This window comes from Amborella trichopoda, chromosome 6 (assembly GCF_054954075.1).
Source record: "Amborella trichopoda isolate Santa Cruz 75 chromosome 6, AtrichopodaSantaCruz75HAP2 v2.0, whole genome shotgun sequence".
NCBI lineage: Eukaryota > Viridiplantae > Streptophyta > Magnoliopsida > Amborellales > Amborellaceae > Amborella > Amborella trichopoda.
In genome coordinates, this window is record NC_142341.1 from 29,461,959 (window position 1) to 29,484,966 (window position 23,008).

Below are 23,008 nucleotides of genomic sequence, written 5' to 3' on the forward strand. Positions count from 1 at the left end.
GTATGGAACCCCATGTGAGGGCTAATGTCATGTATTTTGATACTGCCAAGTGTGGGAGGCAGTACATGAGATGTACTTTTCTGATGAAAATATTTCTCGAATCTATCAACTCTATGACTGCATGTTCCTTTTACATCAAGGCGACAACAGTCTTAGTGATTATTATAGTCCTCTTTGAGGTATGTGGCAATAGTTAAACATGTATCAACCTTTATCAAATGACATGGAGCTTCTACAGAAGCAAAGGGAAGCATTTAGAGTTGCAAAGTTCTTGTTTGGCCTTAGTTCTGAATATTGTTCTGTTCGTGCCTAGATCTTGGCTAGCAGTGAACTTCCTTCTCTCAACCATGTGTACTCATGTCTTCAACGGGTTACTATATCTACTGCCAATATGAGTAATGAATTTGCCTTGACCTCCACAATGGACAGAGGTGATGGTATGGGCTATGGTGGTGGTAATAGAGGACATGGCCTTAATTCAAGGGGAGCTCATGGTAGAGGCCGAGGAAACCTGAAGTGCACCCACTGAGGATGGACCAATTATACGGTTAAAAATGTTGGGATAAGTTTGGTAAGCTCGCTTGGGTTAGTCAAGCAGCCTGTGTCTGAGAGTGATGAAATACATACATTTGGCTCCAGTAATCAGAGTCAAGCTCTTAATTCTGCTAGTGATTCAGATTTTCTCTCGCGTAAAGATTGAGGTAATTAGAAATAGTCAACAGCCACCGACTCATCCATCCTCTTCCACTGCCACTTTGGCAAATACGCGTACTTTTGCATTTCTTGTGTCTCAGAGGCCATCTCCCTTGGTCATTGATTCAAGAGCCTTTGATCATATAACTGGTGAATCTTTTGTGTTTTCTTCTCTCAATCAATTAGATTCCACTGCTTCTACTTCTCTTTCATTGGCTGATGGTTCTTTATCTAGTGTGTCTGGCAAAGGAATTGTTTTTCCTACTCCTTCACTTTCATTGTCATTTGTTCTCTATGTTCCAAAGTTTCCATTTAGTTTGTTGTCAGTCAGAAAATTTTAAATCTCTTAAGTGTTCAATGACTTTCTATCCTTCAGATTGTGTTTTTAGGATCTAAAGACGAAGAAGATGATTGGTGGTGGTCGTGAGTCTGGAGGACTCCACTATCTTGATCGTTGTCTTGCTGGTGTTGCTCTTCATTCTAGTGTTTCTCCCCTTCAATGACATTCTGGCTTGGTCATCCATCTATCAATAATATGAAGTTGTTAGTTCCTTCATTAGAGCCTTTGTCAGCCCTAGAGTGTGAGGCTTATGAGTTAAGCAAGCATCATACGATTTCGTTACACCGAAGAGTCAATAAAAGAATGTTTGTCCTTTTACAATGGTTCATTCAAATATTTGGGGTCCTGTTAGAGTTCAGAGTCTGGTTATAGTTTTTTTTTTAATTTTTGTGGATGATTTCTTTTGAATGACATGGATCTATTTAATAAAAGATAGATCTGGGGCATTGTCTATTTTTTAATTGTTTTATAAAGAAACTCAGACTCGGTTTGGAAAGAACGTTTGTATTATGCTATCAGATAATGCTAGTGAATACTTATCCCAAGATTTCAGAAATATTGAACCACACATGGTATTTTGCATCAAACATCGTGTGTACATGCCCCTCAACAGAATGGGGTTGTAGAGAAAAAAATTCATCATATAATAGAAGTAACTTGTGCTTTGTTGTTAAATATGCATGTGCTAAAAATTTATTGCGGAGATATTGTATTGACTACTTGTATTTGATAAATTGCATGCCTTCCTCTGTTTTAGAGGGAAAATCACCGCTTTTTACTCTTTCCTGATAGACCTTTGTTTACAATTTCTCAAATTATTGGGTGTGTATGTTTTGTTCATGTTCTGGGTACTATCACTGACAAATTAGATCATCGATATGTTAATTGTGAATTTTTAGGATATTCTCATACATAAAAAGGTTATTGATGCTATCATCCTGCTTTGAAAAAAAAGTTTGTCTGTGTTGACATTACCTTTTTTTAGAATACTCCATATTTTTCTAATGAAAGGAAATTGATTGAATTCGACTCAATGGACCTCATTCAAGTAGAGAATTTGCATGATGGAAAGTTCATTCCTTCTTCCTCTTCTATTCCCATTCCTATCCAGGTTCCTATTTCTTTTGATGACGCTCTTGCGTCACCTCAAGTGTCTCGTCATGAAGAACCTGAATCTTCTACTCTTTCTAGTTCCATGGGAGCAGCCCTACAAAGTAACAAGTTATCTTCTCTCAACAAAAAAAAAAAAAGGCAGCCCTACAAAGTGTATATGACAAAGAAAGTGAAGGTAATGTCATCATCACCAGCTCAGCGAACCAATCAATCTTCATCTTTGTTTACGGATCCTATCTTTATTCCAAAACCCAATCCTGAGCATGATAATACTGATCTTCCGATAGCACTTTGTAAAGCTCAGTGCATCCAATTGCTGATTTTGTTACATTGTAAAAATTGTCTTCTTCCTATAGGAGTTTTGCCTTAGCTCTTTCCTCCATCTCTGTACCCAAGTCCTATCAGGAAACTCTTTCACATACTGGATGGAAGAAAGCAATGGATGAGGAAATGGATGCACTTCAATCAAATTGCACGTGGGAGTTTACTAATCTGCCGGCAGGAAAGAGACCAGTTGGATGCCGTTGGCTGTCAACAGTTAAATATCAGCCAGATGGATCTATGGAGAGGTTAAAAGCTAGGCTAGTGGCCAAGGGTTATATACAAACCTTTGGTATTGACTATTTTGAGACATTGCACCAATAGCCAAGCTTAATTCGGTCCGAGTGCTTCCATTTATAGCAGCAAATAAGAGGTGGCAACTGTGGCAATGATGTTAAGAATGTCTTTGTTCATGGCGATCTACAAGAAGGGGTGTATATGGAGCAACCACTAGGGATTGTTGCTCTGGGGAAGTTAGACAATGTATGTAAGTTCACAAAAGCACTTTATGGATTGAAGGAGTCCCCCTGGGCATGGTTTGCGACGTTTAGCAAAATTATTGTGGCATATGGGTTTGGAAGGAGCCATGTGGATCATTCAGTATTTGTTTGGAAACAATCCACTGGAATTGTTATCTTGGTGGTTTGCGTTGATGCTATCATTATTACAGGAGTGATCAAGAAGGAATGAATAAATTGAAGGGTTATTTGCTACAGTATGTTTAGACAAAAGATTTGGGACAGCTTAGGTATTTTCTTGGAATTGAGGAAGCCCGGTCTCAATATGGTGTTGGTTTATCTCAAAGGAAATAGGTAACAAATTTGTTGACAAAAACATGGATGTTGGGTTCTAAGCCAGTTGATACACATATAGATCCAAGTATTAAATTGTCAAAGGATCATGGATATTTATTAGAAGACCCTAGCAGATATAGAAGGCTCGTAGGAAAACTTGTCTACCTGATAATCACTCGGCTAGACATAGCCTTTGCTGTGAGTGTAGTGAGTCAGTTTATGCATTCCCCCATTTTGAGATATTTGAAGGGGGTTACAAGTCGAGGACTTATCCACAGGAGGAATGGCCATTTTAGTATTGACTGCTATTTTGATGCTGATTGGGCAGGATCTTAGTCAGACAGAAGATCTACTACAGGCTACTGTAATCTTATTGGAGGGAATTTGGTGACCTGGAAAAGCAAGAAACAAAGTGTGGTAGCAAGGTCTAGTGCAAAGATTGAGTATAGAGCAATGGCTCACACTACATGTGAGCTAATGTGGTTGAAAACCTTGATGAAGGAAATGGGATTCTTGATTACTGAGCTGATGAAGATGTTCTATAACAATAAGGCAGCCATACAAATTACAAGCAGCCCAGTTTTTCATGAGAGAATGGAACATATCGTGGTTGATGGCCATTTTATTTGGGAGAAAGTGACAAGTAAGAAAATAACAACTCCATATATTAAGTCGAAGGATCAATTGGCTGATATATTTACCGAGGGTCTTAGTCATAACCAAACTCAGTAGATTTGTTTCAAGCGGGGCATGGGTGTATCTATGCTCCAGCTTGAGGGGGAGTGTAAAGATTAAATCATTATGTGGTTATGAGTGTTGAATGTAGTATGGAGTGTCTTTGTCCTTTTTATAAACTTTAGAACATTAGGTTTTACTAAAGTACTTAAAGGAGATTTCTGTAATATTACCATCCAGTTATTATAAATAAAATTTAAGAGGTGCATGTGGGCTAGGAAATTAGTCTACACACCTCTCTCTTGTCTCCTTCATCTTTCCTCTCGTCTCTTCCTTTTCCTCTTTTTTTCCCTCTCTCTAGTTGTTACTGCTTCAGTCTCAGTTTCAGTACTGTTAACAAATATGAAGAGGCCTCTTAAGGGTTAGGAAGAGCTACCAATGCCACCTTGGCTAAAGGCAGAAACTGGCCCAGAAACTCTGGAAGAAGTAAGAGGGACATGTGGCTGCTGAAGAAGGAATTACAAGAGGCTTCAAGGGAGGGATGGCACATAGAGATGAAGTTGCTAGAGCTTGCGCATTTAAAGAAGTGGCGAATGGCTGTTCCTTGGAGTCTATTGCGAGAAGTAGATTGACTAGTGATAGCAACAGGGAGCCCCGAGAGGAACTGTTGCAAACAAACTTGCCAAGGTAGAGAACTTGTGGGTGCAAGCAAAAATGCAATAGAAGAAAGGCTGGTGATGTTGGATACCTGCCTGATAGGAAGATTCTACCCCGCTATATCTGATATAGGAAAGATTGGGAGATGGGCTAGGCAAACATGAAAGACCACAGACCATATTGGAGTGCAAATGGTGAGGTCGGGATGTGTTTCTATTTCCAAACAGTAGGAGAAGCTAACGGATTGTTGCATTATGGTACATAGAGGTTCCTTGTGTCTACATTGACTCTAAACAAATGGGTATTGGAGTATCAGGCTCTCCTGAGATTCGAGGATGGTGCGGGTCAGGTTAAGAGGCATCCCCCTACTGGGATGGACCTTTGAAATACGTCATGAGGTAGGAAATGTGTGTGGACTTTGTTTTCATGGATTGGCAGATCATGCATGGAGAATTGATCAATGCAGTAAAGATGTGCATCCATGTCACAATGAGCAATACAATTCCGAAGTCCACATTATTCATTGATGAGTTGAAGTTTTATGCTACAGTTTAAATAAGGAAAGGTGCATGTCAAATCATGTAATTAGGGGAGTGCAGCATTACAAATCAATTAAAACGAAAAGATATTCAATCAAACGGTGTAATTACAATGACATGCATGCTAATTGATTTTAGGAGAATAATAATAATAGTTGGTAGAATTGATTGTAGGTTGCAATCCAATTCGTATATTTTCTTTTCTGTCTTGATTGATGGCTATAAAAAGAGGTATCAGGTAATGGAAGAAGTAGAGAAGAAATTTACACATTTATCTTATAAACAGCCAGCCCCATTGAAGTAGTCAGTTATCTAGTGAGTTCTTGATTTTCTAGCCCATTCTTGTTGTTCTATTCTATTGTTTCCTATTTATGTTCTTTTACACTCGCCTTCGTTTCTTCGTTCATTCCATCTTGTTTCAAATTTCTTTCTTGGGACCCAAATTTTTGAGGTCCAAGGTTTTCAGGGTGGATATTGAGGCCTAGGAGTCAAATCAAGAGGAGCTGGGTCATCTATGGGTCAAACAGGGCTTCATGTGGTTTGTGATTGCTCGCACCCTAGGCACCGGTGATGTGGACAATACCGGTGGCCAATGCATCAGTCTTGTAGACAATGCTGGTGACCTAGGGACTGGCGCTGTAGACAACGTCGATTACCAGTGCACTGACACTCCCAATGTCTTATGCTTGGGGCTGGTATGCCAAATTCTGAGACATTTTTTCCCAATTTCTGAAAAATTTAATGTAGGTGTTCTTTGACGCCTTTTATGCATCATCGGCCCTTGTTCATATGTCCCATCATGAGATTTGGCAGCATTCTGCCTCTTGCATGGCCTACAACATGATGAGGCCGAAATGGGGCTAGTAGGATGGATGTTTCTTTATAAGGGCCTCTTCCAAATGTTGCCTTTGCTACTTGACTGGCCCCATTTTCATAGGGCCTATGGCCAGTGTAGAGATTGAAGGGGTATCGGAAGCTGGAATTTTAGGAGGCCTTGTTTGTAAAAGGCCAAAGGCTGCCCGAAGCTAGTGTGATATGGGGAAGAGTGAGGACCAATGTTTGGAAAGATCCGGGGGTAGGAACAGGCTTGCCAGAGAGAGATTGGGGTTGGCGAAAGGCTAGGGAAGTTGTTATAGCAGGGGAGCAAAGGTGTCACCAGTTTGGTGGACACAAGGCTACCGGTTCTGGATAGGGTATATGGGACAATGTCAGTCCACTTGAGCATGATAGTGCCAGTGCCCTGATTGATAGAACTGGTGGCGGTCCATTAAGGGCGGCAGCACCTCGCTGATCATGATGTTTAGGCCATGTTGACCTAAAATGGCAACTCAAAAACCAAATTTAATTCAACAACCTTAGAAATTTATGGATCAAACCTCAAGGGGAAGATATTACCCCAGTGGAGTTGCTTGAGGGTGAAAGGTGTGGCTGTGTAGAATTTATGACTATAAAACAAAAAATATCTTCACTTTTTTATTAATGAAACTGAACTCCATGTACAAGTGCCACAAAACACTGCTGTAAATGAAAACTACAACCCTAAATATAACTTTCCTTTTACTGCCAAAATAAATAGACACAATCCAAGAATAAAAACCAATCTTCCACTAACGATTTAAGTACAAATAATTTTCCTGAAAAATCACAGTAAATATGATAATATGACTGAAAAATAAAATAAACACCCTAAGGTTACCCACATAAGGCTTGGTACACCCCACACCCACTTCCTTCACCAATGGTGCACTTTTGATCCTCTTGGTCTTGCTGAAATGTTACACTTAGGAAGCTTGTCTAGGCAATACCTCATAATCTAGGGCTTTAGAGAGCATCAAAACACAATTAGGGTTTGTAATAACCCTTTTAGAACATCTAGGGCATTGCCTTAAAGGCACCTCCTGTTTTCTAGGGCTGGGCATGTCTCTCTCTCTCTTTCTCTCTTCAAACCCTAACTAGGGTTTTATTTATTTTTTATATGGCATGTCATGCCTCTATAGAGAGAGAGAAGAGGAGAATGAAGACTTTGGGGCATGGAGGACAGAGAGAAATAGGAGATAAAGAGAGGCTAGAGAATTGTAGAGAATGAGAAGGGGGTTCACCTCCTTATATAGTCCCTTAAGACCCCCTTTAGGTATGTCTATCTAATGACTCACCTTGACCAATAGGAATGTAAGAAATCTCTGAGGTGAGAGAGAATACCATATGAGTCATCTATCCTATAAATCAGCAATCATAATTTAGGGACGAATATTAGGAACATTATCCCCTTGATATTTTACCAACATCCACTTCTAGTCCAAAAAGGATTGGACTAATTTAAAAACCTTCTAGAACTTCCTAATATCTCTTTCAAAAATTGTTGGAAGTCAAAGATAATATAATTTGGTCAAAACCAACTCCCACAAAATTAGGACACAATTTTTTCTTTTAAAATGATTATCTTTAACTAACTTAAAAGCATCTTTAATTAAAATATACCAAAACATAAGAGAAAAGGGGGGCGTTCCACCCCATGTTGAGACGTGTGGGCCCCATAGGCCCCACGCCTTGCCCATGAGGTGTTGCACACTTGTGGGGCTGGATTTAAGGGCCCCACACCCACATGTGCCCTTCCTAACTCAGAAAATTTCAAAAATACCCTTTTTGAAGAAAAAAATATTGCTTAAATAAATTTGAAAATTCTGTGAAATTCTAAACTAAAACATTTCTAATACCAAAATAAAATATCTAGAAATGGATTGGTACCAATGAGTCAAAATAAAATAACTATAAGGGCACTCCCTTCTACCAAGTGATTGTGATCCACAATTGTCTTCTCAAACCGACCCAGTGAAACTCATGACCCATAGTCTCATTCATGGGCTTATGATTGGCTTGTCAAAAGCTAGCTAATAAACAATAGAACCATAGTGAAAGGTGTTGCTATGTGGAACTAAAGGTATTAAATTCAAAAAAAAAAATTCTTTTACTTTTATTCCAAATACTTGAATTCCACTTACATGTGCCACAATATATTGCTGAAAAATTAAAACAATGCCCTAAATACAACCTAAGATTTTTATTTTTACTGAAAATTTACAAAAAAATAAAAAATAAAATTGAAAATAAATAAAAACTAATGGGAAGACTTACAGGACGATGTCTGAAGTTACGCAACCAGGACTAGGTACACCCCACACCCGATTCTTTGACCAATGGCACACATTTGCTCCATAAGGTGTTATTGGAAATTCATAGATAGAGAAGCTTTGTAGGCAATCCTTCTTCCTCTAGGGTATCCTCTAGGGTTTTTGACAGCTCAAGAGTAATATAGAGTTTATAGAAACCCTATGGAAACAAAACAGGCTGATCTTGGAAGTTGATCTCTCTAGGCTAGGCTTCTCTCTTTCTTCAAAAAAATACAGCAAAGCTATTTTTAATTCCTCTTCTTCTTCTCCTTAAAAAATAAATTGCTCAAAATAAAACAAGAGAGAGAAGAAGAGAGAGTATGTGACTCTCTAGGCAATAGAGAGGGTGGCATAATCCCCAAAAAAATAGGAGAGAGAGAGAGACGAGATAAAAGCGAGGTCTCTCTTTACTTAGTGCGTGGAGGAAAGGGCAGAGAGAAGGTGGTGTGAGGGATGATCTTTGGGAGAAAAAGAAGATCTTGTGATGGATCTAAAAAAGGTTCAAACTTGGTCTTTAAATAAAAAGAAATAGCCTATCTCCTAGTTTGAATAGAATTTACCTTCTCTAATTTCCAGCTACACCTATAAATATGAAATCTGTGTGGTGAGAAATTAATTAGAGCTATCATCCATCCCAAAAATTGGCCATCAAGATTTTGGGTGGAAAGATTAGGAACTTTATCCCTTTACACTTTGACCCAATCCACTCTTATTTGAAATAAATCCAATTAAATTTAAACTTTGTCCTATTAAATCTGAAATCAAACTGAAATATTTTCTAAATAAATATTATCTAGATTTCCCACAACATTGGGAAACAATATATCATTAGATTTCCCTTTTTTAGATATAACAAGTTTAAATTTGAAACAAATCAATTTAAAATAAGGGGCCATGCCTATTCCACAAAAACTTGTGCGACTCCTTTTCCTTTTTTTTCAAAAAAAAACATTTTTAATAATATGGGGTGTCTCCTTATTTTCCTTAAAAAGTGGTGCGGCCACTAGCCACTATTTCTCTTAAATAGTAGAGAAATAGTGGCGTGGCCCCTTTTGTGTAAAGAAAAGGTGGCAGGCCGTCTATTTTAAACAATATTTTAAAACGATATAAAATATTTAAAAGAGGGGGTGCCCCCTTTTATTTTGGGTAAGTCAGTGGGGGAGAAGGCCTCCTGCCCGAGTTTTTCATTAAAAGATGTAAAAAGAAGAACAATTAACGTACAACCCTGTAATAGGGCTTTTGCGCCAAATCATGTAGAAAAAAAGGAGAAAGAAACTTTGATGGTCTGTGTGGCACCACACATTAGCACCAGGGCCAACATATGCTCTCTTAGCGAGCGCAACAACAATCATATTTGCCTCTCGAAAAATATGTGCAATGGACCATTGCTGCATAGAAAGTCTGGTATAACAGTTATGTGCAATTTTTTGTAGCCCCCATGGAGCACGACATCGATTCTGATTGACATTCACAAGTAGGGCTGAATCACTTTCAATCTAAATTGGAAAGCAATTCCTTTGATGAACCAACTAAACGCCTTCTTCAAGGGTCAAGAACTCTGCATGGTTATTAGAGGCAAATCCAAAATGCTCTGCAAAAGCTGCAACAAAACCACCCTCGTTGTTCCTGGTGACTCCACCTCCACCTGCTAGACCTGGATTCCTCAAGGAAGCACCATCAACATTGAGCTTGTAATTCTGAACCTCAGAAAATGACCATGCCACCAGAATATGAGATTCTGGCTTCTGTTGACGCCAATTTATCTGAAGATTACTTATAATAGCTTTTTCTGATAAATGGAATGGCCACTTTTTAATTTCTGCTAGTGCCTAAACATGTACGATAATTTGCTTCACAAGGTGTTCTCTCCTAGTGGGCCTTAATTCAAAGATCCTCTTGGTGCGCTCCTCCCATAGAAACCAAATAGTAGTAAAAAAAATGGAAGACCAGATATTATAGAGGCCATGAGATTTAAACCTGAAAAGCAACCACCACCTAAGTAACTCAGGGACAAAAGTACCAAGTGTGAACCATTTTTCACATCTCCAAGCTAATGATCTCCATACTCCATGAGCAAAATCACATTCAAATGATAGATGAAAGAGGTTGTCATCATGGTTGCTACAAAAGGGGATATAAGGAATCCAGTTGCATGCCCTGCTACTGCAATAAAAAAGAAGTGGGTAAACGATTATGCAAGGCTAGCCATGAGAACCATTTTGCCCGTGGGTGACATTTAGAAGATCAAAGTGTACGGAAAATAGGCTGTGATGAACATTAATGCCTAATAAAATTCCATGCCCCTTTAATAAAGAAAAGACCATCGATCGTGTCAATCCAAACTAGTGAATCCTTCTTGGGCTATAGAGGAAGAATGTAATTCTCAACCTCCCTCCATATATCTCTCAAAGCATTAGATGCGGGAGGTGGCAAAACCCAAGACTGAAGTGCTCCTCTTATAAAGTCTGAAACGCTTCTCCTAGCAACAGCGAAATCCTCCTGATTGATATCCTCATGCAACTCTAATAATGACTGACTTGCTAACCATGGATCCACCCAGAAATCCACCATCTAACCATTACTAATATTCCACTGTATATTGTCTTTCAATTGCGACAAGCCAAGTAAAATTCCCTTCCAGGCATGAGAACATCCTCTTTTTGCTTTGGCTTCCCATATAGAAGAATTCCTAAATTAGCGATGTTTGAAGAACCGAGTCAACAACGAGGATGGGCTTTCTAAAATCCACCATGCTAACTTCATTCCTGCGATATTGAAGTCCTCCATTTCTCGTACCCCAAGGCCCCCTTCAGCTTGAATGAGACATACTGTCCTCCATTTGACAAGATGAATACCTTTCTTTTTTGCTTCACTGGCCCATAAGAAGTTCCTTTGTAATCTCTCTATCATTTTACATGTTTTCTTCAGGAGAATAATAGATAACAGCCATAAAACCGCTGATGCTTCAAGAACCGACTTAAGCTACTGAAGTCTACCTGCATATGATAGACATAAAGGCTGCCATGAACCAATTTTACCTAGCACCTTGCCCACCAGACCATGACAGTAGTTGTGCCTCAAATGTCCACAAAATAAAGGTAGGCCCAAATAATGAACTGGTGGTGCACCAAAGAGGAATGCCTTGCTTTTAAAAGAATTCAAAATCTGACCAGTAGTCGTTTCAAACTCAGAAATAAGTTCTTGCATAGCCTTGGCAGAGGAGATGGATGCCTCACAGAAAATAAGCACATCATCAGCATAAAACAGATGAGAGACCCCGTAGTTGCACTCTGAAGGAAAAGCCCTAGGAACCGTGCTTTGTAACATAGCACCGAAAAGCCCTGGGAACCGTGATTTGTAACATAGCACAATCAAGCTGTCTACTAAAGAAATCCATAACCAATAAGAATAAGTATGGAGATAGAGGATCCCCTTGCCTCAAACCTCTCTTCCCTTTAAAATAACCCTTCCTCAGAATAGAAAAGGAAGTAGTAGAAATACACAAGCGAACCCATGAGACAAATAGATCAGGAAAACCCAAAGCATGCATTCTACCCACAATAAAATCTCAGGAAACCTTATCATAGGCCTACTCAAATCGATTTGCAGACACATTTTAAGCTGAACTGAGTTCTTATGGACATGAGTTCATTTTCCATGAGGATGTTATCAGTGATAAGTCTACCTTTCAAGAATGTCACTTGCCTAGAATCAATAATATCAATAAGAACCACTCGTAAATGATTAGAAATTATTTTTCTGATAATTTTGTATAGGACATTACACAACCCAATAGGTTAGAAATTTTTCATCACATTGGGAGCATTAACTTTAGGAAAATGAAGTTGACTTGCTTGCGAGACTTACGGGCCAAACAAAGATCGTTTGTAATGACTTTCCATCTGAACTTATAGAATTCGGGGCACTGTCATTTTTCATATCCTAGATGAGCTCTTTTATTTCCTCCATGTTTACTGCGTCCACCAATTTGTCCTTTTGAGAAGAACTAAGAAGAGATGGTGGCAAGAGCTGATCAACCACATGTATATTGGTATTACTCTCCTGGGCTAGTAAATCTTTGAAATAACTAATCCTATGATTTTCAATGTCCTCTTCAGGAGAAAAAGAATTCCCATTCTGATCTTTCAAGGAGATAATTCTGTCATTCCTCCTCCTAACCACAGTAGATAAATGGAAATACTTGGTATTGGAGTCCCCATCTTTTAACCATCTCTGATGTAATCTTTGCCACTAGAGACTTTCCTCATGACCCAACAGAATCTGTAATTTTTGTGTACACTCTTTTTCCTCAGATAGAAGTGCCTCATTGGAAGGATCCATGTGTAAGCTAGCATGCAAAGATGACGTACTGATGTCGAACAGATGCAATCGATTCTCCCACATAACCGAACACTTCCTTGTTTCATCAGCAAAGGTCACCCCTTTAACCTCTTTAATTTAGCAACAAAACGATACATGGGTGTCCCCCCCACTTTGCCTTGCCTTGAATTAGAGATGATATTCAAAAAATCAAGATGCTGCTTTCACATAGAGAAATATTTAAAAGGTTTTGGACCAACCGGACACTAATCAGAAATAGAAACTAGTAAAGGATAGTGATCTGAACTACGTTTAGGGAGTAGCTAGACTCTGTACTCAGGAAAAGACAGAACCCAGTCGATTGTTGCCAATGCACGATCCAACCTCCTTCTGATGCATCTTCTACTCAACTGGCTGTTGGACCAAGAAAACTAACCCCTGACTACTCCAAGGTCAACAAGAGCACAATCCGACATCACTTGAGCAAAGTCACCTGAATCTGGAGGTAAAGATCTACTACCCCCCATTCTTTTTAAAGAATCCAATAGGGTATTGAAATCCCCTAATACCAGCCAGGGAAGATGAATAGTTGCTCCGATAGCCCTCATGTGATCCCAAAGTTGAGCCCTTTGAGACAGAATTTATGCATAGACTGCTGAAATAACTGAAATTTTCCCATTACATTTCCAAGTGGCATCAACTGTTATCATCTGGTCATTAATATCAATCACTCTAATTGAATAAATTAAAGGATTCCAAATATTAGAATTCTGGATCTACCATCAGTTTCACTTCCAATAAATTTATTATAGAAACTCAGCTTTTTAGACCACCTATGATTCAACTCCACGGGAAGTTTGGTTTCCAGTAAGAAAAGAAGACCTAGATTATGTTGACCTTTTAAAGCCCCAATATCCGAAATTCTACCCCAGCCCTGAAGGCCCCTGACATTCCAAGCAACAACAGACATTAAAAATGTTAAGGATTCAGGTGCTTTGTAAGAGTAGTCTTACCTTCTGCAGCCACCTCGATACGTTGTACCTTGTGAGAAATCCCCTTCTTATCACCCATCGCTGATAGTGAGGCTTTTTTTTTTGCTCTAGTTCGAGCTAGAATAAGTCCCTCATTAGGTATCTGATCTAATCTGTGAACTACTAATCTTCTCATCTTGTTGCTCATGATGCGATTTGGCCTTTGACACTTCTGTGGGCAGAGGTTTATTCGTGGAGACTATTATCATAGGCTGAAGCAAAGATGCATAAACATCTTTGATAGGAGAATCATCCATAACTCCAATATCATCCGAAGGCGTGCCTCCCCTTGTTCAACAAGTAATGGCATGCCACTATTATGTTTTATAAAAATAAGGTGTGATCCCTAGGGTGCACGTGGTCCAACATGTAGAGCTAGATTCTTAGTCCCACATGTGTTATTTAAAGTTTTGAAATTTTCAGAAATACCTTTTTTATGAAAATTTAATGCTAAAAATAATATTTTAAAATTCTGAAAAATATTTAAAAATCAAAGGAACATTTATAATACCAAAATAAGATATGCTAAGAATGGATTGGTATCAATAGGTTAAAATAAGCGACAATAAGGGCATTCTACTCGCCCCAAAAACCATGATCCACAATTGTTCTCTTATCTAACCCAACAAATTCCCATGACCTGCAGTCTCTTTGCAAGGCTCATGATTGGCTTGTCAAAGTTGGATAATAAAACAATGAGACCATGATCCTGGAATGTGGATTTCAGTTCCCCTTTTAAGAGCAAGTCTAGCACTTGTCACTACATTGTAAAAGGGGCTCTCTCAATGCACATGTACATGTGTCCTTGTAAAAGGCTACATTCTATGTGGGTGTTATGTGTGCATGTCGTGCGGAAGTTTGTTGAGGATTTAGCCCTTGCTCTCACAGGCTTACAACTGCACATAGGAGAGCACACAGCTCTCCTAGACTACAAACATGATCCATAGGCATTGCTCCGACCTCAACACGGGATGACCCACTCTAAACCTTACTTGGTTATGCGATATACCCAAGGCTAAGAATTTTGGACATGACTAGGGCAATAAACCGTCGAACCTTTGTTCAGTCAACACACACACTCCCACTGAAATCTATATTCTATTATACATGATTTTTACAAGCTCTCTAGGCCTTTAAAGGCCACAACATAGTCCTAGAATGTGGTTATAGTTCCCCCCTCCCCCAAGAGCATGCCAAGCACATATCACTATAATGCAAGGGAGAATCTCTCTAAGCACATGTACACGTATTTCTCTATAGGGTTGCTTTCCGATAGTGCAATTGTCATATTACATGCGGAAGTTTGTTAAGCATTTAGTTCTTGCTCTCACATGCCTACATCCACACACAGGAGTCCACATAGCTATCCTATCCTACCAATTATCCTTGGGCATCTCTCCTACTTCAACAAGGGATGACCCTCTCTAAACCCTTTTTGATAGTGCCACATGCCTAGGGATAAGGGCTTTGGATATGACCAAGACCATTGACCGCCTAACCCTTAGTCAACACACTCTCCTATTGAAGTGTATAATCCTTAATGAATGATGTTTACAATCTCTCATGGCCTTGAAAGGCCACAAACCCGAACAATTCGCCCTAAAAAAAAACCCTCTAGGAGCCAACAAGCCCGCTATCCCATCAAAATTAAATTCCTTGCCTGGGTTGCAAGGGGTTAGGCCACCTCAAAAAAAATGAAAAAATAAAGAGTCTAAAACTAGACCCTAGAATACTTTTTCAACATCCCAACCATTTTTTAAACCAAGCTGGAATCCCGAACCTTTAGGTCAATCTGGGGTTGGAGACCTTGTGCTTAGGAGCCTCTACCTACCATTGGCTCCTAGAAGAATCTACGTCGTTTGCGGTTCCATCTCCTTGGGCAAAATCCTTCATCATTGATCAATTTTTGGTATCACGTGTCCTCTTCCAAACCTCAGACGAATTTCAATCGCGGTTTACAGTCAGCTATGGTCCAAATAGATCAGAGCTCAAAGAAAGCTATTGTGTAGAGCTTGACCACTCCCAATGTCTCAGCCCTACCCATGCATTGGTGGCGACTTCAACAACACTGGATGGTCCTTTGAGAAATACTAGAGGTCGCATCACAATCGATTTCATTTGGTTCTTTGATTCATTTTAAGACCTTTCTTCACTTATATTCCTCTCTTTAGTGCTTCTGACACTTGATCAACCAGCTTTGTCAACCCCACTCACAAAAGTAGTGATTTATTGATGAATCAGACAGATCTTTAATCTCTTAAAAAGGAGATAAATTGAATGGCGTGGACAGATCTTGGCTTGGATGGAACAGATTTAGGGTTAAACTCAGTAGATCTGGTTTGAGGAATGGTAGATTTAGGATTTTGATGTTAAAAGAATATTGGATCTAGGCTAGGAAGGGTCATCTGATCATGTTTGACTTTATACAATCAGATCTACTCGACCTAGGTTGAACAAAAGTGAAAAACTATGGTAAAAAGTTATGTGGTCCGAGATATCTTGTGAACAAAAATTTATGAGAATCTCGGAGTATTCAGGAAAATGGTGGCAGAAAATTCTCTAACAAACTGCCCATGAAAAGCTGCCTGAATCTGCCCCTCAAGACTGCCTGAAAAAATTGGGGTATTTATAGGTCAAATGTGACTATAAAGGTTGAAGCTGCATTGTTGGCCACATGTTTGGCTTGTGAAGCCACATGTGGGCACATGGTAGCTTCATGTGGCCATATTTAGGCCTGATGTGGTCCATCGTGTCCCGCACTGCCAGTCCTATACGGGAGGTCTCGTTGCCCGTGGTGCTTAGGGTCTTTAGGTTGAACTTTCCAACAGTAGCTTTGATTGATGAAAACTCAGGTCCAATGGAAAGCATCTCCAATTCCCTGCTACATGGAATGGGTCTGGGAAAGAAAAAGGCATTGATTTCCTAGGTGAAAATTCTAGAAAATTTGGAGGTATTTGTGAAGAGTACTTTACTGCTATGATGGTTGTGCAGTTCCTGCATAAGCGTCTAGGTTGTGGAGGAGGTCCCCCTGGAATCCCGGAGAAGATTCCTTTGAGTCAAGTAAGAAAACAACCGAATTTTAGGTTCCTACTGCGGGCCATTCATATCCCACCTTCAGCATGCAGACAAAACCCTTGTCTTCTATGGTACCAACCATTACCAAGTCGATAATCTTTGCTTCTCCATTTTGTGTTTCTTTGCACTCATTTAAGATTCAGCATGGCAAAAACCAAGCTCGTGGAAATAGCCTGGCACTTCCCACTGTCCAGACCTATGCTAGTTGTTTGCGTTGTGGCTCAAACGTACTAACCAGTAAATTCCAATTCTACCCAAGCAAACCTAAAAGAGCATGTTAGTTGATTGGACGTGTTGATTGCTATCCTTCGGTGCCCATAAGGTTACCCTGTCCAACATCTCTGTCTTTCCTATGTTGGTTTTTGGAATGCCCAACCCTCATTGGAAAAAAGCTTGAAAGGGATATGGGGGACATCTAACAGGGTGGGCCTCTCATTGGTCAGGAATATCATCTTATTATACGAGAACGTCTGCATGCCAAAGATCCATTGGTGACCTGGCATCAAGAAGTTGGGAGACTACAACACAACCCTCTTAGGTAAATGGTACGGGCCATATGGCAGCAAAGAAGATCACCTGTGCCGGCAGGTGATAAAACATTATTACTAATACGGTGGCTGCAAAACTTGTTGCCAACACTAGGGATTCAGGAGCTTGGATGGATACCACGTATTGTTTGCAAAATGGGGCGGATACTTGAAAAAAACAAAATTGATATAAAATCCCAAAAAATAAGGGATTTGTTTGTAATGTATTTTTTAATGTTTTTCATCATTTTGCAAAAAAATTGGAAAATGTTTTGGCTATTAATAAACCATCTTTTTTGAAAAATTTCAAAAATATCCCTGGGCACAAATCGATTTTTTAAAATCCATTTTTTTCACTAATTTTAAATTTCATTTTGATGTTCTTTGTTTAATCATTGCTTTAAATACTCTTTTCATAGTTTTTTGGATTTGTTTTGTATTTTTTTATTTTTTTAAACATTTTTTGACAGGCTGGGACTTGCTTGGTTAGGCCGATTGAACGGGCTGGTTTACCGGTTACTCATTATTGGCTCTTGGCTGGTTTTCGAGGCCGGTTCGAATTTTCGTACACTAGTACCATGTCCACCTTCCTGGACTTTCAAGTAGAATCAGAGTCATAGTTAAAAGTGGGATGTCGGGAACTGAATGAGATTTCAGAAGAATACATGGATAGGAGGAACACATACCCTCAAGCTTTCTTTCCCTATTTTGTTTCTCTTTGTCTTAGACTAGGATACCACATTGCAGACTACTACGAATTGCTGGGTGGCCAAAAAGTCTGGTTGCCCACTGCCCAAGATACAAAAACATTTTGAGTGGGATACAAAGTCTTACACCTCTTCATAATCGCTCCGGCGGATGCAAAATGATATGGGCCGCATCCCCCACAAGTAGCATTTCGGTGTCCTCATTTTACGAGGCTCTCAATCACTGCCCCAGACAGACTATAGCCTCTGAAGTCTGGTTCACCTCCACTCCACCTAAGGTGTAGACCTTAATTGGTTGGTGTTTTATCGAACAAAGCACTAACCATGAACGATATTCAGAGATGAGGTATCCGTATACAAAACTGATGCCCCAAATGCAGTGATGAGAAGAGACCATTTATCACCTGGTTATCCATTGTAAATCAACTTCTCATATCTGGTCTTTCTTCCTTTTCTATTTGATTTGATTGTCCCTGGTGCACACCTTCAACCAACCAGTTATTCCAATTCTACTCGTCTCCACCTTTCCCAAGTGCTTTCCTAATGCTATGTGGCCTCTTTTGGGGGAATCCGGTTTGGAATAAAGAGATGTATCTTTGAGAGCAAAGAAAGAGTGAAAGACACATTGGCTCTCGTAGGGGCCTTATCAAAGCTTCAACTATCTTTTGGGGGCAAAACCGCAAAGTATTCACCTCCTACTCTTCGACAGACCTCGTCCAACATTGGAAGGAACTCATTTAGTTTACCCTTTACATAATTTCACGATCCTCACATTGGATTCCACCAGGAACTAACAAACTCAATTTTGATAGTAATTCTCTTGGTGGCCTGGGAGTGGCAGGCATTGGAAGCTTTTTACAGAAATCACTTGGAGAAAAATTTATTATGTTCGGGGCCTATTGGAGTAGAGGTTGCACCATTCAAAAGAAGCTCAAGCTTAACTATTGGCCTCAAAAAGTGTTGGCAAGAGATTGGGCATCAACAATTCTTATCTGAGGGGACTCGAAAATGTCATAAACTGGTCCTACGACTCATCGCTTCTCCCTTGTAGATTGGAGCGTACTTTCACTAAGATAGCTCAAATTTGACTTTCCTTGGGAGTTACCTTTAGGAACTCTTGGAGAGAGGAAGGCTTGCGTGGATTCATTAGCGAAGGAACACATGATCAGACCTTTGCATTTTGAGACCGTCCTCCTAAGGACATATTTTTGCTACCATAAGATTTTTGTACAAATCCAACACTTACTTCACTGCAACACCTTTTCTGTTTTATACATAGCCAGATGTTTAGTCTTTTAACTGTGGATAGTGCAAGTACAATACAAATAGTTTCAGAAATTCTAGGACATTTCACATTAGTTACTAATTTTGGAAAGGTCAGGAAATTATGAAATACAAGCACATATAGAAATCCTTTCTATCTTGCAAACTCTGCTGAATGCCATTACTTATACTTGGTTCTTTAAATAAGGTGATTCGATGTTCAATTGATAGATGGATTTCTCTATTTTGCTGTGATGTACATCGAATTTCTATTTCGATTCTATTTATGCTTTTCTTTTTTTTTTGGGACAGCTAGCTTCCAATTGTTCCTAAACTGATTTACATTTTTTTTTATTTTAGGTCCATCCATCATGTGTTCTGAAATCAGAGGATAGTGGATTGTTACCGGATTATGTGGTTTACAATGAACTTTTGGCAACTCCTCGTCTGTTACTTAGGAATGTATGTGCAGTTGAAATGCCGTGGGTTACTCCCATCTTTGGCAAGTTAGGAAACTTGGATGTCAAGAAGCTCAGGTAACAAACTGGTTTTCTCATCTTAGGGTTCTTTTAAAAACTGATGACAACAGATGTGACATTTATACCCATTATTTCAAATGAAACACCCTGCTTCTTTTGAATTTCTACACTGCGTTGTATATTAATTCTCACCTCGCTCTCAAGCATGCCTGGCGTACATTCATCTTCCAATTCTTTTTGAAAATGATACTGGTACCCCTTTTTGTAGACATGACATTCATATACCCATTTCTCATGTGAACCCAGACTACAATTAAGATATTCTATGAAACTAAGATTTTGATTCCTTAGAATTCTAATTTAGAATTAGCATTGAATTCAGCAATTGAAGGATCTTTGATTTGATTCAGGTTCAAAGAAGGATTTTTTAGACTACTAAGTAGTGTATTTTATTCTCCCTTGTACATATTTGTTATGCATTCAATTTAAGAAATCAACATGCAGGGAAACTGAACTGGCATATGCATATGTTTTATGCTTCTTTATTTGGGATGAACATTTGCCCTAATACCATGATTCTCACCCAAGAATCAGACAATGGCCTTTTCACAGCATCAGAGTTCTATTCTTGTAAATCTTTGGTATCATTTCCTTCCAAATCTTTGAATAAGTTCATTTTTTTTCCCAATTTTGCAGTGGGGGATGCAATGTTTCTGAGCAACAGAGTCCTCAGGGCACAGACCCCTTGAAGGTGCAAGCCTCAGTCAAAAATGACAATGGCATTGCATCAAAGGTTTCTGATGACCACGAAAAGAAAATCCAGGCTGCTAAAGAGAGATTTCTTGCTCGGAAAGGAAAGAAATAGTGGCCGTCTGCCGTCTCCAATTTATGCATTAAAAGTGGATCAAGTGCTTGTAAATAACAGGGCTCTAGTGGCCTCATATCCCATGTACTGATAACAAGTCCTCGAAGTTTTTCTAAATGCTTGAGCAAAAAGAAAGGAAAAAAAGAGAGAATTTGTGAACCACACCTAAACTATTGGCTATTAAACATTTCATAGTTTATCAAATCACACCTAGTTATAAAATATTGTGGTCCTATTCATTTCTCAGCTATCGGAAGAGAATGTATCCAGCGTTTATTTTTAAAGCTGAAACTCGGGGCATCTACACTCTGAAATAGTGCGCACCAGTAAATGCATTTAAAAATTATATGGTTTAAAATAACCAAAGTACCCATGAAAGTTTAGGGGTATTTGCCTTTTCTAAATTATTAGAAGCAATTTTTTATAATATTTTTATCGTGTATGTTGTATTATAAAGGTAAGGATGCTCCAAATTTCACATTAATCTTATCTTACAAAGAATGAAGAATAAAACATTGAGACAAACATTCTACCAAGATATGGATAGTTTAGTGTACGGTTATTGTTTGAAAAATGTAGTGTTCACATATAGGAAATATATACAATGGGACTATTTACTTTTTTGATAGAAGGAGGTTATAATTATCATGACCGTTGGATTTGAAATTTGGTGGTTGAGGATATGTTATTGTTTGGGCACAAAGTTTAAAATATTTTTTTGAATGTTCCACTTTCATTTATTGGATTTTTCATCTAATGAGAAAAAGTGATTTGTGATCTCATTGGAAGTAGTCTCATACAATCGCAGCAGGGGATGAGAATCAAACAGGAGGGCAAAAAGAGTAAGATCAGTCCAAGAATAAATAAGGGCATAGAAAGAGCAAGAGGAGGCTAAGAATCAAGAAATTGAAGGAGAGGGGATGCCAAGAACCAAACAATCGTAGCAGTGGACGAGAATCAAGAGAGAGAAAGTGGGGATAAGGAGATGAGAGAGGGAGAGACGAGTCAAGAAGCGGAAGGTTGACGAGGAGGAGGATGGAGCTAATGCGTTGCAGAAGAGGATGATCAATGGGTGGAATTTTCATGAGGATTGTTTCGAGTTTGCCTTCGTCTATCCCTCTCAAGAAGAGCAAGATCAGGCAAAGAATCAAGAAATTCATGAAACATGGGCATAGAAAGAGCAAAATCAGGCCAAGAATCAAGAAATTGATGAAATAAGGGCACAAAAAGAGCAAGAGGAGGCCAAGAATCAAGAAATTGAAGCTGAAGAAGAGAGAGAGGAGGCCAAGAACCACGCAATCACAACAGGGGACGAGAACCAAGAGAGAGAAAGTGGGGATCAGGAGATGAGAGAGGGAGAGACGAGTCAAGAAGGCGGGGCGATGATTCCTGAGTTAGAGAGGATTTTCGAGCACTCAGAAGCTCAACGTTGGTGTTTGGTCAGATTGGTGGATATGGTCCAGGAAGGAAGGAGAGATGTTGAGCTCTCGGATTTGCTCAGGAACCTGCGATTGGAGTCAAACTGCTTACCAGCGAGCTGGAGATCCTCACGCGTCAATTGGAGGAAGCAACAGGGGCAAGGCGAAATGACCAACCAGACGTGGAAGGTGCCAACCCTGAGCCTCAAGAACCCTATTTCGATTCCCCATTTTGCCCCTAGCTTTTTCTACTATGTGCAAGACAATTCCACTGTGACTCTTTGTTTGATATGAATAAGGAATTCTTTTGATTCTGAAATCCATATCCTTCAATTCATAGAGACCACCCTCCTGTGTCAGTAGTACGAAATATGGACATTTTTTTCTATAATCCATTTGCCTTGTATGAAGAAGCAACAACCCTCTCCTCCGCTCTCTGTCTTTTGTGTATGTAGTATGGAATTGCAGCAGCACCATTGCAGCAGCAGCAGCACCATGAACCATTTTGAATAGAATTCCTCCTTGCATTGCATGAAGTAGTTCGATTATTTTGATTTTCCTCATTGTGTTGTGTAGAAGCAAGAAAGCAATGTAATGAAAGATCTTCGGCTTGCTACTTTACTTGATTTCTCTCCCTCCTCTGCTCTGTTCTGCTCTGCATGTAGTATGATCATGAATAGGAGCAATTTTGCACACAACTTGTTAATTTTATTTTTTATATTTTTCACTTTCATAGGGTAGTCCAACATAAAAAAAAAAAAATGGAACAACCTCATTTTTAGGGTAGTTCGATGTTCGAAACCCAACACTTCTATTCCCGCTACTGTGTATAGTGTGGTGTGATGTATAAAACTTCCGGCCACTCTATATTTAGCATAATTTGCTCGTTCTTAGGTCCAATATTTCAAACATCATATTGCTATATGCCTGGAGGTAATTTTTTTTTTTTTCACTGGTATGATGTTCAAAACATCGGACTGTCCTATGTTATGAGTAAGTTTCAGAAGAGTGAGCAGTCCGATGT

The 23,008-nt window shown here is 39.2% G+C and overlaps 1 protein-coding gene across 46 annotated transcripts in view; it reads left to right on the forward strand.

Moving 5' to 3' along the window:
• LOC18440039 (putative pre-mRNA-splicing factor ATP-dependent RNA helicase DEAH4) overlaps window positions 1–22,605 on the forward strand; it is a 64,050-nt gene extending 41,445 nt beyond the window's left edge. For 25 of the 46 annotated variants that reach the window (XM_088870766.1, XM_088870757.1, XM_088870758.1 and 22 more), the window contains 2 exons: window positions 19,583–19,758; window positions 20,398–20,788. Coding sequence is in view for 18 of the 46 variants with exons in the window: in XM_088870754.1 (XP_088726880.1) it covers window positions 19,583–19,758; window positions 20,398–20,566 (345 nt within the window). In the remaining 28 variants the exon portion in view is untranslated. Of the gene's footprint in view, window positions 1–19,582; window positions 19,759–20,397; window positions 20,789–21,374 lie in introns of those variants that run through there. The other 21 variants (XM_088870761.1, XM_088870779.1, XM_088870762.1 and 18 more) reach the window with 10 other exon arrangements.
• The last annotated feature ends 403 nt before the right edge of the window (window positions 22,606–23,008 follow it).